Source organism: Lepidochelys kempii, chromosome 8 (assembly GCF_965140265.1).
Source record: "Lepidochelys kempii isolate rLepKem1 chromosome 8, rLepKem1.hap2, whole genome shotgun sequence".
Taxonomy (NCBI): Eukaryota; Metazoa; Chordata; order Testudines; family Cheloniidae; genus Lepidochelys; species Lepidochelys kempii.
Window position 1 is genome coordinate 38,969,671 of NC_133263.1, and position 12,477 is coordinate 38,982,147.

Sequence of the window (12,477 nt, forward strand, 5' to 3'; positions counted from 1 at the left end):
CAATCAACTGGGAGCATGACGGAGGTGGGTATTAGAGAGCATCCTCTAACAGAGCTCAGGCTTATTGCACACTGTCACAAGTGAGAGCTGCTGAGTCATGTGACAGCAATGGGAGTGGGTGTATCTGGGGATCAGGGTTCCTCACAAACTGACTGGGTATGGGGAGGAGAGAGCTGTCCTGAAAATGTCCCTCTACCTCTGCTCCAATCACATACAATGCAGCTGGAAAGGGCTGTGGAGGACAGCCCACGATACCCTTGGCCATTGCATCACTGACAAAGGGCCCAGCAGTGTCATGCCGTTAATAAAAGGAAGTGGGAGGCTGAAAATCCTGCACAGTTCCAATTTTTTATTAACATTTCAAACCAAAATAATCAGCTATGATCACAAGTCCCAGGAAATACCTCAACACTATGAAAATGGAATGTTGTTGTTATCAAACATAACCAAAGTAGATTTAAAAATAAAAGTTGCGAAGACTCCAGTGTGACACCTTTGGTTTGGGGAGGAGGTTGCAGAGGAGCACAGCCCCATACTGCTGCTCCGAGTACCACAGGTAACTCCACAGAAGGGCCTCCACTCCTCTCTTGCAGCAGTCTTCAATTCCTGTTCCTCCAACCTGCACAAAACTTCAGGGGAATACTGGATACCAGAATGAGCTAAAATCAGAGCCTGTTTGGGCTGGTTCTCCTTGGTAACGTCCCTTCTGCTTTCTCTCCCCAGAGCTAAAGGCCCCAACCTGTTTCCTTCCCTGAATGCTGCAGACTCAACTACCTTTCAGGCCCCATGCTGCTACTTCTCTTCCCAGCACAGCCGAGAGGCTCCAGGCCCAACACCCTTCCTTTGTGAAAGAGGAAGGCGAAGAGTGCCACAGGCAGAGCATGAATGGGGCAGAGGTCCTATAAGCTGAGGACAGTAGATGCCTGTAATTCACTATCTTTCAAATGCAGAAATGGGAGCCTATCGCTGTGACCCCAGCTTGTGAAGAGCAATCCCTAGGAAAAGAACCTCCTGCAAGGACTTGGGCTGGCTGTGCCTGCAGCTGGGAGGGGCACTCTGCTCTCAGGGTCAGACACAACAGGCAGGGTAGTTACACAGCAAAGAGTGTACAGGGCTTGGGGCACTAATGTTGGACAGGTGCATGCAAAGCCCACCTGCCCACCCAGTCCATGTGTGCAGAGAGCTCACAGGTGCAATAGCTGCAGAGGTGTGCGCCTGGCCCAGTCTGCACTGGGCCTTTACAGATCACTCCGGCCACATCACAAACGTGACTCCTTAAATATATTAAATTACAAGAATAGCAGCACCTCAGTACACAGGGGCCCGAAGCTGGGCCGAGCCATGGGCATTCCCAGCTATTGCGCCCACTGACAACATCGTGAGGCATGGGACAGGATTGCTCCCCGCACCCTCTGCCTTGGGATGTCAGGCACATCTCTGCCCTTCACAATCCCAACACCACTGGGCCAGGTTGGAGCAGGAATGCTGTGAGCTGCCAGAACCATAGGTGCTTAACTACACAGTATCACACATCATCTCACACCAGGGAGAAGGGGAGACACTAAAGCCAGTGTTTTCACTCCCCTAATTTCATGCCCATAACAGACAGGCTCAGCCAGTGCACTAGTGAAGCAGCTCTCTGCCCATGGGGATGGGACCCAGAGGCAGAGCAGCAAGTAGGCAGCCCAATCCCCCGGCGAGGACAGAGAGGGACAGTGCTGTGCTGCAGGCGGGCAGGCAATTCCTCCATCCTACAGCGGACAATGAGGGGCATACAGTGCAGGGAGGCAATTGCACAAACATGCAAATGTTTCTGATATTTTTATCTTACATTCAAATTTCCTTTTAAAACAAAATCTGATACAAAAATAGATACATTTGCAAAGTGATTTCTTAGCCAAAGGGAGGCTCCACCTGTCTGTTGCCATGGCAAGGAGGGAGGGGAGTTCCTCTGCATGGCACAACACAACAGCTGAAGCAAGCAGCCTCGAGGAAGTTGGGGCCCTTGCTGCAGCAACACGAGGGATGTGCCACAAAAGATTGGAAAATCGTGTACAATGGAGAGAGTCCTGTGCAGATAGAAGTGCAGCCTGGATTCATTCTGAGCAGATGCTGCCGGCGGGCTGCTGTGAATGCTTTCACTCAGGCATGTGACACTGGGTGGGAGGATGTCTCAACCTCAGGCCACTTAGTGATACACAACAATACACTTAACCTTTATTCCTAGGCTCCAAAGCATGCAGAGGCAGCTACTACACCAGAAGCAGCTTCTTGGCCCCAAGCAAACACTCACCTCTTCCTGTTGGGTTATCACTGCTATGACATAATTTCCACAGTGGCAGGAAGGGCTCTCCTAAGGGAATGCTAGCAATAAATAGAGCAAGCACAGGGAGGGCATGTGAAGAGCAGGAAAGCAGCAGGTCCTGAGGAAGGCAAGGGCACAGCTTCCCACCTCAGGTGTCTAGAGAGCCCCTTTCTCTCCTAGCACACAGTAGAGTCAGGGCACAGGATAAGGTGCTCGGTCCAAGAACACAGCACAGCAGTTGGAGAAGTAGAAGTCCAGCTAAATTTACCTATAAGGTTTCCTCCCACATACACGTGATAAGGGAGTGGGCTGGGAACCTTGAGACCCGCTGGAGGAAAGTCACCCGTGGAACTGGTGCCTTGGCTGTCCTGGCCCAGCAGCGTCCCCCAAAGTAACAAACTAAAGAAGTCTGGGTTAAGGCAGCTTGTAATGTTCCTGCTTTGGCAACACCCAATGCAGGGATATGTTTGGGTGGGGCTGTGGCCTCTAACCTCTCCATCAATGCACCTTTTTTCCCAGTACACTCTACCATCCCCTGCAGGGAAGGGAGAGCTTGACCCAGTGTCTCTCACCTTGCTCCGAGCATGGCTTACATTCAGGTAAAGCTTTTTGCTTTGTAATTTGAGAGGCAGAAAGATTGAAGCCTGGAGACAAGATATGGAACAAAAACCATAAGGCTAAAGCTGGCACAAGCAGCCCTAAGAGCAAGAAGGAAATCAGACTGCCCCTCAGATCCATGCAAAAAAGATTGCAAAGTGACCCAGTGTATTTTGCTTCCTCTGTAAAACTCTTTCAGTCCTGCAGGCTTCAGCCCTAGTCTGGGGCCCAGGCCTAGCTTGAACGGCTGATCATCTCCATGCTATCATCATGGGCCCCTCCATCCATTGATGCTTCGCTGCTCTTTAATGCCTTGCTTGATACTGCACTCAACGCATCGTCTTTCATCAGCTCCGAGGCTAGCAGTGAGGTGACAGCACAGCCGGCTTTTCTCTTTGCTGCAAGAGAAGAGACTGTGAGAAGTAGCCCAGAGAAACCCTTATGCAAGCTCACTCTGGCACAGCTCACAACCCTCCAGTGCTGGCTGCTCAGAGAGAACAGGCTCAGAGGCATGGTGGGTGATGCACTGACAACCCCCAAAAATGCTTGTTTAATGCTCCTGAAGCATTCAGTGTTCCTAAGGCATCAGGGGACCCTTCTCAAAGAGCTACGGTCCACACAGCATCCAGAGTTTGAAGGCTGTGAACACCAAGAAGTGAAGGGAACTGATTAAGAGGTGGGAATGGGGAAGTGCAATATGGGATACCCAGGAGTACAGGGATGGAATTAAGCAAAGGAAAATCTAAGCTAAATCTCAGAGAACACTTCCTGACAGTGACATCTATGAGGCTATAGATGAGCCACAGGAAAGTGGGAGCCCCATCACTTGGGACATTTATAAATAGACTGCAGAATATCCTGTAGAACATGGTGTAGAAAACCATGCTACAGGCAGAGATATCATGGTTATAGGCCCTTTAGAAATTAATAGAATACTTCTACACTGGCTTGGCAAAGTAGAGGAGAGTAGATGTCACAGATGGGAAAGACATGCTGAGTCCACATAATCAGCTTAGCACAGTATAGGTCATTGGGCTGCTTAGTGTATGAGCTAGACCATTCAGTGCACATGTTCTTGGACTTCTCTGCTTCTGCGGTGGTAGCCCAAGAAAGCCAGTTCCCAGTTTCTGTCCCAGAAGGCTAAACTGTGGGAAGGGGCATCTACCCTGAGTTAAAAATCACAGGTTAAGAACTTCAGAGAGTTGAAGGTCCTCTCCACACATTAGCATGGAAACTTCCGAGAACAGAACCAAACTACAGGAATATGATCATCACAGAACAGGCAGCTCCCCATCCCTTGGGCTTGGGAAGAGAACCTAAGGGCTTTCTATGGGGGCACTGTGCTCCCAGCAGAGAAGGGAGGCAGGAAAGGCACAAGGCTGAATGGAAAGGGCTGTCCCCACTAGACTTTGCATCCCTCAAAATAACTCCATGGACATAACAGCCAATAGTGCCTTGCAGCTGCAGATGAGCTGTGGTGTCCAGTAGCACAACACCCAGACAGCTCTTATACTTTAAGATGTTTCTTTACAGCTTAAGGCCTGAGCTCAGTCAGAACATGATGCTCTAGATTTCATTAGGATCACGCTTGAGGCTCAGCCAAACAAACAGCTCTGAATTAGGACAGCAACTATGCCCCGCTGGGGGCTCCAGCACAATGAATGGCTGAGGCTGGGGCACAGTACTAACGCAGGGAGGACAATGCACCAACACCATTGATATGCAAGTTCAGACAGCTCCATACGCTGAATATCCACACAAAGACCGTCTCTCACACTCACTCATTAGAACAGGTGCACACAGGAGAACTCACGCAATCAGACACCCTCGTGCACTACATGCTGTTGCATGCAGTCAGACAGACTCTCAGACAAATGCACACACAAATTCAACTTATGGCCCACATGCAGGCACTTTCTCAGGCCTCTCTGTCCAGGAGGAAATCTGTTGGGAGGAGAATGCAGAAGGTGATGCACACAGAAATACAGAGCAGCAGCTGAGATGCTGCCTTGAGACACTGCAGTCACAGAGTTAACTCTTTACAAGACAGAAAAAATAAATCCATTTCTAATGTGAAGCTTCCCATGCAGCCTCTAGAACAGGGGTGGGCAAAATTTTTGGCCCGAGGGCCACATCTGAATGGGGAAATTGTATGCAGGACCATGAATGTAGGGCTGGGGCAGGGGGTTGGGGTGTGGGAGGGAGTGCAGGGTGTGGGCTCAGGGCAGGGAGTTGGGGTGCAGGAGGGGTGCGTGGTGCGGGCTCAGGGCAGGGAGTTGGGGTGCAGGAGGGGTGCGTGGTGCGGCAGGGGGCTTGGGTGCAGGAGGGGGTGCGGAGTATGGCTCAGGGCAAGGGGCTGGGGTGCAGGAGGGATTTGGGGTGCAGGCTCCGGCCTGGTGCCACTTACCTCGAGCAGCTCTGGGGTGGCAGTGGCGTGCAGCGGGGCTAATGCAGGCTCCTGCCTGCCCTGGCCCCATGCTGCTCCTGGAAATGGCCAGCATGTCTGGCAGTGGCTCCTGGGGGTGGAGTGGGGCGGGGCAGGAGGCTCTGCCACACGCCGCCCTCGTCTGTGAGTACCACCCACGAAGCTCCCATTGGCCGTGGTTCCCTGTCCCCGGCCAATGGGAGCTGCGGGGGGCGGTGCCTGCAGGCGAAGGCAGCGCACGGAGCCCTCTGCCGCCGCCCCCTCCCCGAGGGGCCACAGGGATATGGTGCTGCCCGCTTCCAGGAGTGGCGCAGGCCAGGGCAGGCAGGGAGCTTGCCTTAGCTCCACTGCACCACTGGGCTGGCAATCCCATGGGCCGGATTGAAAACTCTGATGGGCTGGATCTGGCCCACAGGCCGTAGTTTGCCCTCCCCTGCTCTAGAAATTGGGCTTCAAACACCAAGAACAAATACGCAACAGTATGCAAAGGAGACATGCAACCAGCAAGCACAATATGTAACTACAATTCCCAAGTGGAGGCTCCCCACATGTGGCTTAATCCTTTTTTAGGGCCTCCTATAGGACCCTGCTAAATACCTATCCTCAATACAACACCCACTCAAGGCTTTTCCCTGTGACAGCCACACCAGGCCCCTGCTTGCACCCTGGTTACAGATCCTTCTCCTCTGCAGCCCCTGGGCTTCCCCTGATACTGCTTCCCTGGAACTCTCCTGGCCCTAGGTGTTTATCCCTGTCCCAGGACCCCACTTCCCTGCCTGCACCCACCCCCTCTCTGTTGGAGATTTCACCCGCCCAAGCCCACATCCTGCAGCCATAAACTACCAAGCCTTTGCCTGCACCCCAATCCTAATCACTAAACCGTGTCACAAACCTCCACTCTGCTTCCAGTACCACCTCTTTGAGCTTTTCTCCTGTATGCTCCCTGCACCACCTCCTCCATCCTTATCCCTACCGTAGCCCTCCAAGCCTATGCCTGTATTCCATTCCTAAGGCTTATTTCCATCACATCTCTCCCCACCCAAGTCCACATTCCCATCAGTTTCCCATCAGCTGCCTCTACCAGAACCACCCCCAAACCGTCTCTTGTCTCAACTCAGATCAAATGGGAGGCACAGACCCCCATTCCCTGCCTAAATCCTTTTGCTCAATGGCTTATCCTTGCTACAGACTTCCCAGGTTTCTTCCTGCATTCCCTTCCTAAGGGCACATTTATACTACAGCCTGAGCCCTGGTCTACACTAGGAGTTTACATCTGCATAGCTACATCTCTCAGGAGTATCAAAAATCCACACACCTGTTAGACGCTGCTATACCAACCTAACACCTGGTGTAGACAGCACTAGGTCAACAGAAGAATTCTTCCATCAACCTAGGTACCACCTCTCAGGGAGGCAGATTACTTAAACCGACGACAGAATCCCTCCTGGTGTGCTGCTAAGTGTAGATAAGCCCTGAACTACCTGCACTTATGGTCATGGGCTTATCTCCATCAGTCCCTTAGTCCACTGCCTGCATCACCATCTTTCAGGCCCAACCCCATCACAATCTGCACACCCAATCCGCTGTCTACACCCAAATTTACAGGAATATACAGGCAAAGCTCCCTAGTCCACTACCCAAACTTCTTGAGAAGCAATGATTATGGCTGTGCTTGGAGAGCTCCTGTGGGGGGTGGAGAAGAGAAGGAGGAGGAAAATGAGAATAACTGAAGCAGTAAAAGGGTAGACAGAGGTGTCAGCTGGCTGCATTCTCATATGATGGGTCACTGCAGTACTAGAGTCAGGATCACTGGACATGCTGGCAGGAAAGGAGAAGAACGAGGAGAGAGACAGCAAGAAAAAAAGCCTGCTGTGGCCAAATCCGGAGAGCAAGGTGACCTGGCAAGCCCAGCTCTGTGGGCCAGCCCTAGGTCTAAAAAAGGCAACCAGGCTGGGCCATGCTTCACATAGGAAAGTAAAAGGAAGAACCAGTGCAAGATTCAAACACTTCCCTAGTTACCATTAAAGAAGGCCCATTTCAATTCACTACTGGGATACTGCAAGACCCGCAGCCTCAGGCTGCATGCGTGTCTCAGTCTCCTCTTCTAACCCTCCCTGCCTGCGGCACATGAAGGGTTACACACACACAACGAGAGTTGGGGAGGGGAGAACAACATGCCCATGTGTTACCCGCTCAGGTGTATCCTCCTCCACCTCACAGAGTGACAGAAGAGAGTCTGGCAACAGGAAATAAGAGAGGCACCAGTCAGATCCCACTAAGAACACTCCTTCAGCCCCAAGCCAGAGAACAGACAGCAACTGGGGGCCTCCCCACCACTACCAGGAGCTCCACTCTGAATGAGGTTTTGTACCTCCAACCATTCCAGATGGCCTATGTTGTATATGGCCAGTTCACACCTCGGAGCGAGAGAGAGAGAGAGGGAGGTTCTGCTGGGATGCCAGACACAGGCCTGCTGATGGGGACAGCCATGATACAGAACCCCAAAATGCTCATCGGAGTCTCCTGGCCAGGTGGGAGCCCTCCAGCCGCCTAACTGGGTTCTCACAGCTAACACAATGGTGGAGTCAATCTTTGTTTCAAACCTATCAACATCTCCCTTCTCTCCCCTCCTTCCTGGGTCTGCAGCCCAAACACTAGAAAGACTCTTCCAGAGAACGAGGCAAGAAAGCTGAAGCCTGCATCTAGTACACCCACTGCGACCACCAGTAGGTGAGCCCCCTGCCCATCACGCATACTCTTCCCCCCAAAGGAGACCTTGACAGGTTACCCCTCTCTCATGCTCCCTCCTATCCCTTGAGCAGGTTCTCTCTATCATGCAGACCCACTCCCTTCCTCTCACACAGACCTATCCCCATCCTCCTCCTTCTGGCAGGTGTTCTCTCTCTCACATGCAGACCCATCCTCACATTCAGCAGGTTCTCGTTCACACACACACACACACACACAGTTCTCTCTCCCCCCTCTCAAGTTTCTCAAGAACTCCAGGGACCCACCTGACCTACACTCTGGATTTTAACAGTAATTCTCATCAGTCCTGCCACCAGTATAGCTATGGTACCGATGGCAGTGCTTGGAGCTCCAGTGTAGGCAATATTCCAGGAGCTTCCAGTGTTTTCCCTAGTGTCAGTTAACTCTGCTTTGAGCTGCAAAGGCTTGCAGCATGCTACAGGGTCAGCCCAACAGAGCAGACCCTGACTGTTGATGAGAAGCTCTTTGGGTTTCTCCCACAGTTGTACCATAAGTTTCCAGCAGCTCTGCAAAGGATCAGTAAAGCATTCAGAGCCACTTGGCTATTAGTGTCTCCAACCAGAGAAATTAGGTTCTTGCCATGGATTAAGATGCAACCCCCAGAAACAAAATGTGTTGTGGAATGGAGTGAGGGATGGCAGAGGAAGGACTCATTGCCCATTACTAGTAAGTTCCCACCTTTATCAAGGAGGGCCATCTTTCTCTCTGCCACAAGCGGGACAGCATAGACACTGGCTAACAAGGAGACAGGGCCACTTCTCCGCCCCACATGCGGAGGCCTTGTCTTGCCTGAGGAAGGGAAGGCCAAGCCCCAATCCGAGGCCAGCACTGGTACACCACTGCCGCCTTGTGTTGGGACACGGCCTTGGACACGTGGGCCAGACAGCAAGCCTCACTGGTGGAAGCAGGATTCCTGACCGATTTCTTTATTCTCTTAATTCTATCCCAAGCAGCAGATGGCCTGAGCAACATCATGCATACAGAAAAGGAGACCAGCTGAGTCACTCAAGTCACAATCCAACCCTGAATCAATGAGTTAAAACCATGACTACAGGACAATTGCACAGTCTCACTGCAGGAGGACACTGGGCTATTATGTGCACACATCCTGCCAACTACAGTGGCCTACACTCCTTTCTTAACAAAGTAGTTGGAAAAAAATCCCCCTTGCTGACCCTCACCCTCCCCACAATGAGCCCTTTAAGCTACTAAGCAGAGTCCCCAGAGGCCTGTCGGCTTTTCCATTCCTTTACATTCTAGCAAGGAGCTGCTAGCGCCTCTGAATAGAGACAGCTGCCTCCAAGGGAAGAGAGTCAAAGATCAGAGCTGACAAGATTTACACACAGTTCCTCTGCTCTTCAGCTGCTGCAGTGAGCTAGGGTGAGGAGTGATATGGGGCCAGGAAATGCCCTAACAGCTCACATAGTGGTGGGGCGGGGAGCACATGTCCCAGTGAGAATGCACTGGTAGTGCTGGTGGAATACACTAAGTTAGGGTAGGAGATTTATGGGAACATATGGAAATGCAGCACCTGGAGAGTTATAAATATGCCCCTGGAAATGAAGACCAGTAAGTTCCCCCACAGATACAAGCTACTAATGAGACTGGCAGAGATGCAAATGAGGTTCCAGCCCTGAGTACCTCTGCAAACTACAGCATCATACACCCTGATAAAGAGAGCAGAAGAGGGATCCAGCCACAAGCCAAAGGAATACCCAGGGCAACATGCAGTCTCTAAGCAGATAAAACTGAGCAATACTTCTCATAGCCAAGCCTACATTGCCCATTCCAGATGGCTTACCCCACACTGCTCCCTGGAACACCACTCTCTCCTGGGTACCTCCTGAGCCCCTTATTGCAAGGTTGAAAAACAATCAAAGGAGTTGGATGACAGCACTTACAATGGGCCTACGTTCCCCTGATGCAGCTGCAACATCGTCTCTGCAGAGCCCCAGCCTATCCACTAAAGCTGACCTAGGTCTGCTCCTCTTATTCCTCAGTCTTGCTTGGAAATGTGAGGCCAGCTGCATCACTACATTCTGTCTAAGCCCCAAACTCTTCTATGGCATAAGGCGCAATCCCTAACATCCCACAGACATGGAGTAATATTCCCTTCCTGTTCTTACAGGTACTGAAGGGGAAATGCTCCTCCTCCTCAAAAAGAATCCAAAGCCTCCTGTACAGGAAGCAGCTGATGCTCCATAGAAAGCTGACTGCCAGATGGCAATTCCCTGCCTGAATCCAGTGAGCATGCTCAGAAAGACCAAAGTGTGTGGCGTGTGCAGGCACACTGCATCATGGAATGGAACATGGGAAGGTGAGTGGGCACTACTGCATTGTGGGACACTATTCCCATTCGCCCTGTCACTAACCCATGCCCATGGTTAAGGATACAATCTGGTCACCGAGGGCACGGATTCCAGGACTAACAGATCTCCGTGACTTCTTCAGCTTCAGTCCCAGGTGGCAGGGCTCCCACTGTCAGCCCCACTGTGACCATAGCCTGATTTTGTATATTTTCCCCATGATTGTTCCATGAATTTTTACTTAATTTTTCCACGACAAAATTGTATCCGTGCCCATAGTTATCCCCTCAGTTTCTTCAGCAGCCACAGCCTTCTCTGCTTTCCTCACTTACCCATGATCACTGAAGACTCCCTTATCACATCTGAACTCTTTTCTCCATTGGCTTGTCCTTCAGAAAGTTACCACAAAGCCTCTTAAATTGATATCTATAACCCTCTCCTGTCCCCTCTGATATTAAGACAGCTGGCTCCATGGGAACTTGCTCTCTCTTCTGCACCTGGAGCGCCCCCAGGTAAAAAGATAAACTGCAGACTCTGAAATTCACAAGTCCCACATATATGCCCTTTCTACCCAGCTCAAGAGCTGGAAATCTCAATATATACTTCTCATTTGCCCTCAGCATGGCAGACTAATTTCTCTTCCTCCCTTATTTTCAAAGCTGCTGGAGATCTGCCAGCTCTCCAATATCTTTAACTGTTTTCTCCACTCACCTGCCCCTTCTTTACCTTCCCATTTTTCAGGGGTGGAAATGGCTTCTTCTTTTCTATCCCCTCCCCTCTTCCTCATACCAGAACCTTAGGGGTTGATCATTCCTCCCTCCTGAGATTAATTCACAGCTATACATGTGTCTCCGGTTCCCTCCAGTCATAATTCTGCTCCTACCTAAGAAACCTCTATCTGTGGAGGTAGCTCCACCTCTGCCTCCAGACCCTCCTCTACGGCAGTGGTTTTCAAAATTTTTTTTCTGGAGACCCAGCTGAAGAATATTATTGATGCCCATGACCCAACAGAGGTGGGTATGAGGGGTTTGGAAGGGGCTCAGGGCTGGGGCAGAGGGTTGGGGAGTGGAGGTGAGGGCTGCAGGGTGGGGCCGGGAATGAGGGGTTCAGGGTATGGGAGGGGGCTCTGGGCTGGGGCAGGGAGGGCGGAAGGGCATCAGGGCTCTGGGGTGGGGCCGGGGATGAAGGGTTTGGGGTGCAGGAGGGGGGCTCAGGGCTGAGGCAGCGGATTGGGGCACAGGCTTTACCTTCGGCAGCTCCCTGTCAGTGGCACAGCAGTGGTGTTAAGGCAGGCTTCCTGCCTGTCCTAGCACCGTGCTGCGCCCCGGAAGTGGCCAGCAGCAGGTCCGGCTCCTAGGTGGAGGCACGCAAGCTCTTGCCTACAGTCACCGTCCCCCCCCCCGAGCTCCTAGCAAATGGGAGTGTGGAGCCAGTGCTTGGGGCAGGGGCAGTGCGTGGAGCCCCGTGGCCCCCCACCTAGGAGCTGGACCTGCTGTTGGTCACTTCCGGGGTGCAGCATGGTGTCAGAACAGGTAGGGACTAGCCTGCCTTAGCCAGGCAGCATTGCCAGTTGTATTTTTAACGGCCTGGTTGGCAGTGCTGACAGGCGCCACCGCGACCCAGTGCCTTACATTCCGCGACCCAGTACTGGGTCACGACCCCCAGTTTTAAAAGCACTGCTCTATGGCATCTCACAGGGTTAAATTCTTGGCCTTCTGCTTTTATCACTAATGAGAAACCTTCACTATCATTTCAGGCTGACAGAACCGAGTTGTAAGTTTCTCTCAACACTTCTAGTGCACCCTCCTTACTATACAGCTGCTTGTCTGACCCAGTGAAGTTGTGGCTTCATCTCAGCTTCCTTTCCCTTATGTCCACTCAGAAGTGACTCTGCTGGACAATGGAGTTCTCTCAAACCCAACAGCATCTCCTCTCTTCCCAGTCAACTCAGAGGTCCATTCTCAGTAACTATGGTGTCATTCTTAACTCAGCTTTCCTTCACCTCCCATACCTATCTGCCACCATCTTCACAACAATGACCCAGTACACTTGTCCTTGCTCCCACTTCATCCAGG

The 12,477-nt window shown here is 51.7% G+C and overlaps 1 protein-coding gene across 3 annotated transcripts in view; it reads right to left on the reverse strand.

Annotated features, from left to right (window-relative positions):
* Positions 1-334: 334 nt before the first annotated feature.
* The window catches only part of DIAPH1 (diaphanous related formin 1), a 163,969-nt gene continuing 151,826 nt past the window's right edge, over positions 335-12,477 (reverse strand). For 2 of the 3 annotated variants that reach the window (XM_073356163.1, XM_073356162.1), the window contains one exon: positions 335-3,300. In XM_073356163.1, coding sequence (XP_073212264.1) covers positions 3,137-3,300 — 164 coding nt within the window. In that variant the 3' untranslated portion in view covers positions 335-3,136. Of the gene's footprint in view, positions 3,301-7,516; positions 7,564-12,477 lie in introns of all 3 variants that reach the window. The other variant, XM_073356164.1, reaches the window with a different exon arrangement.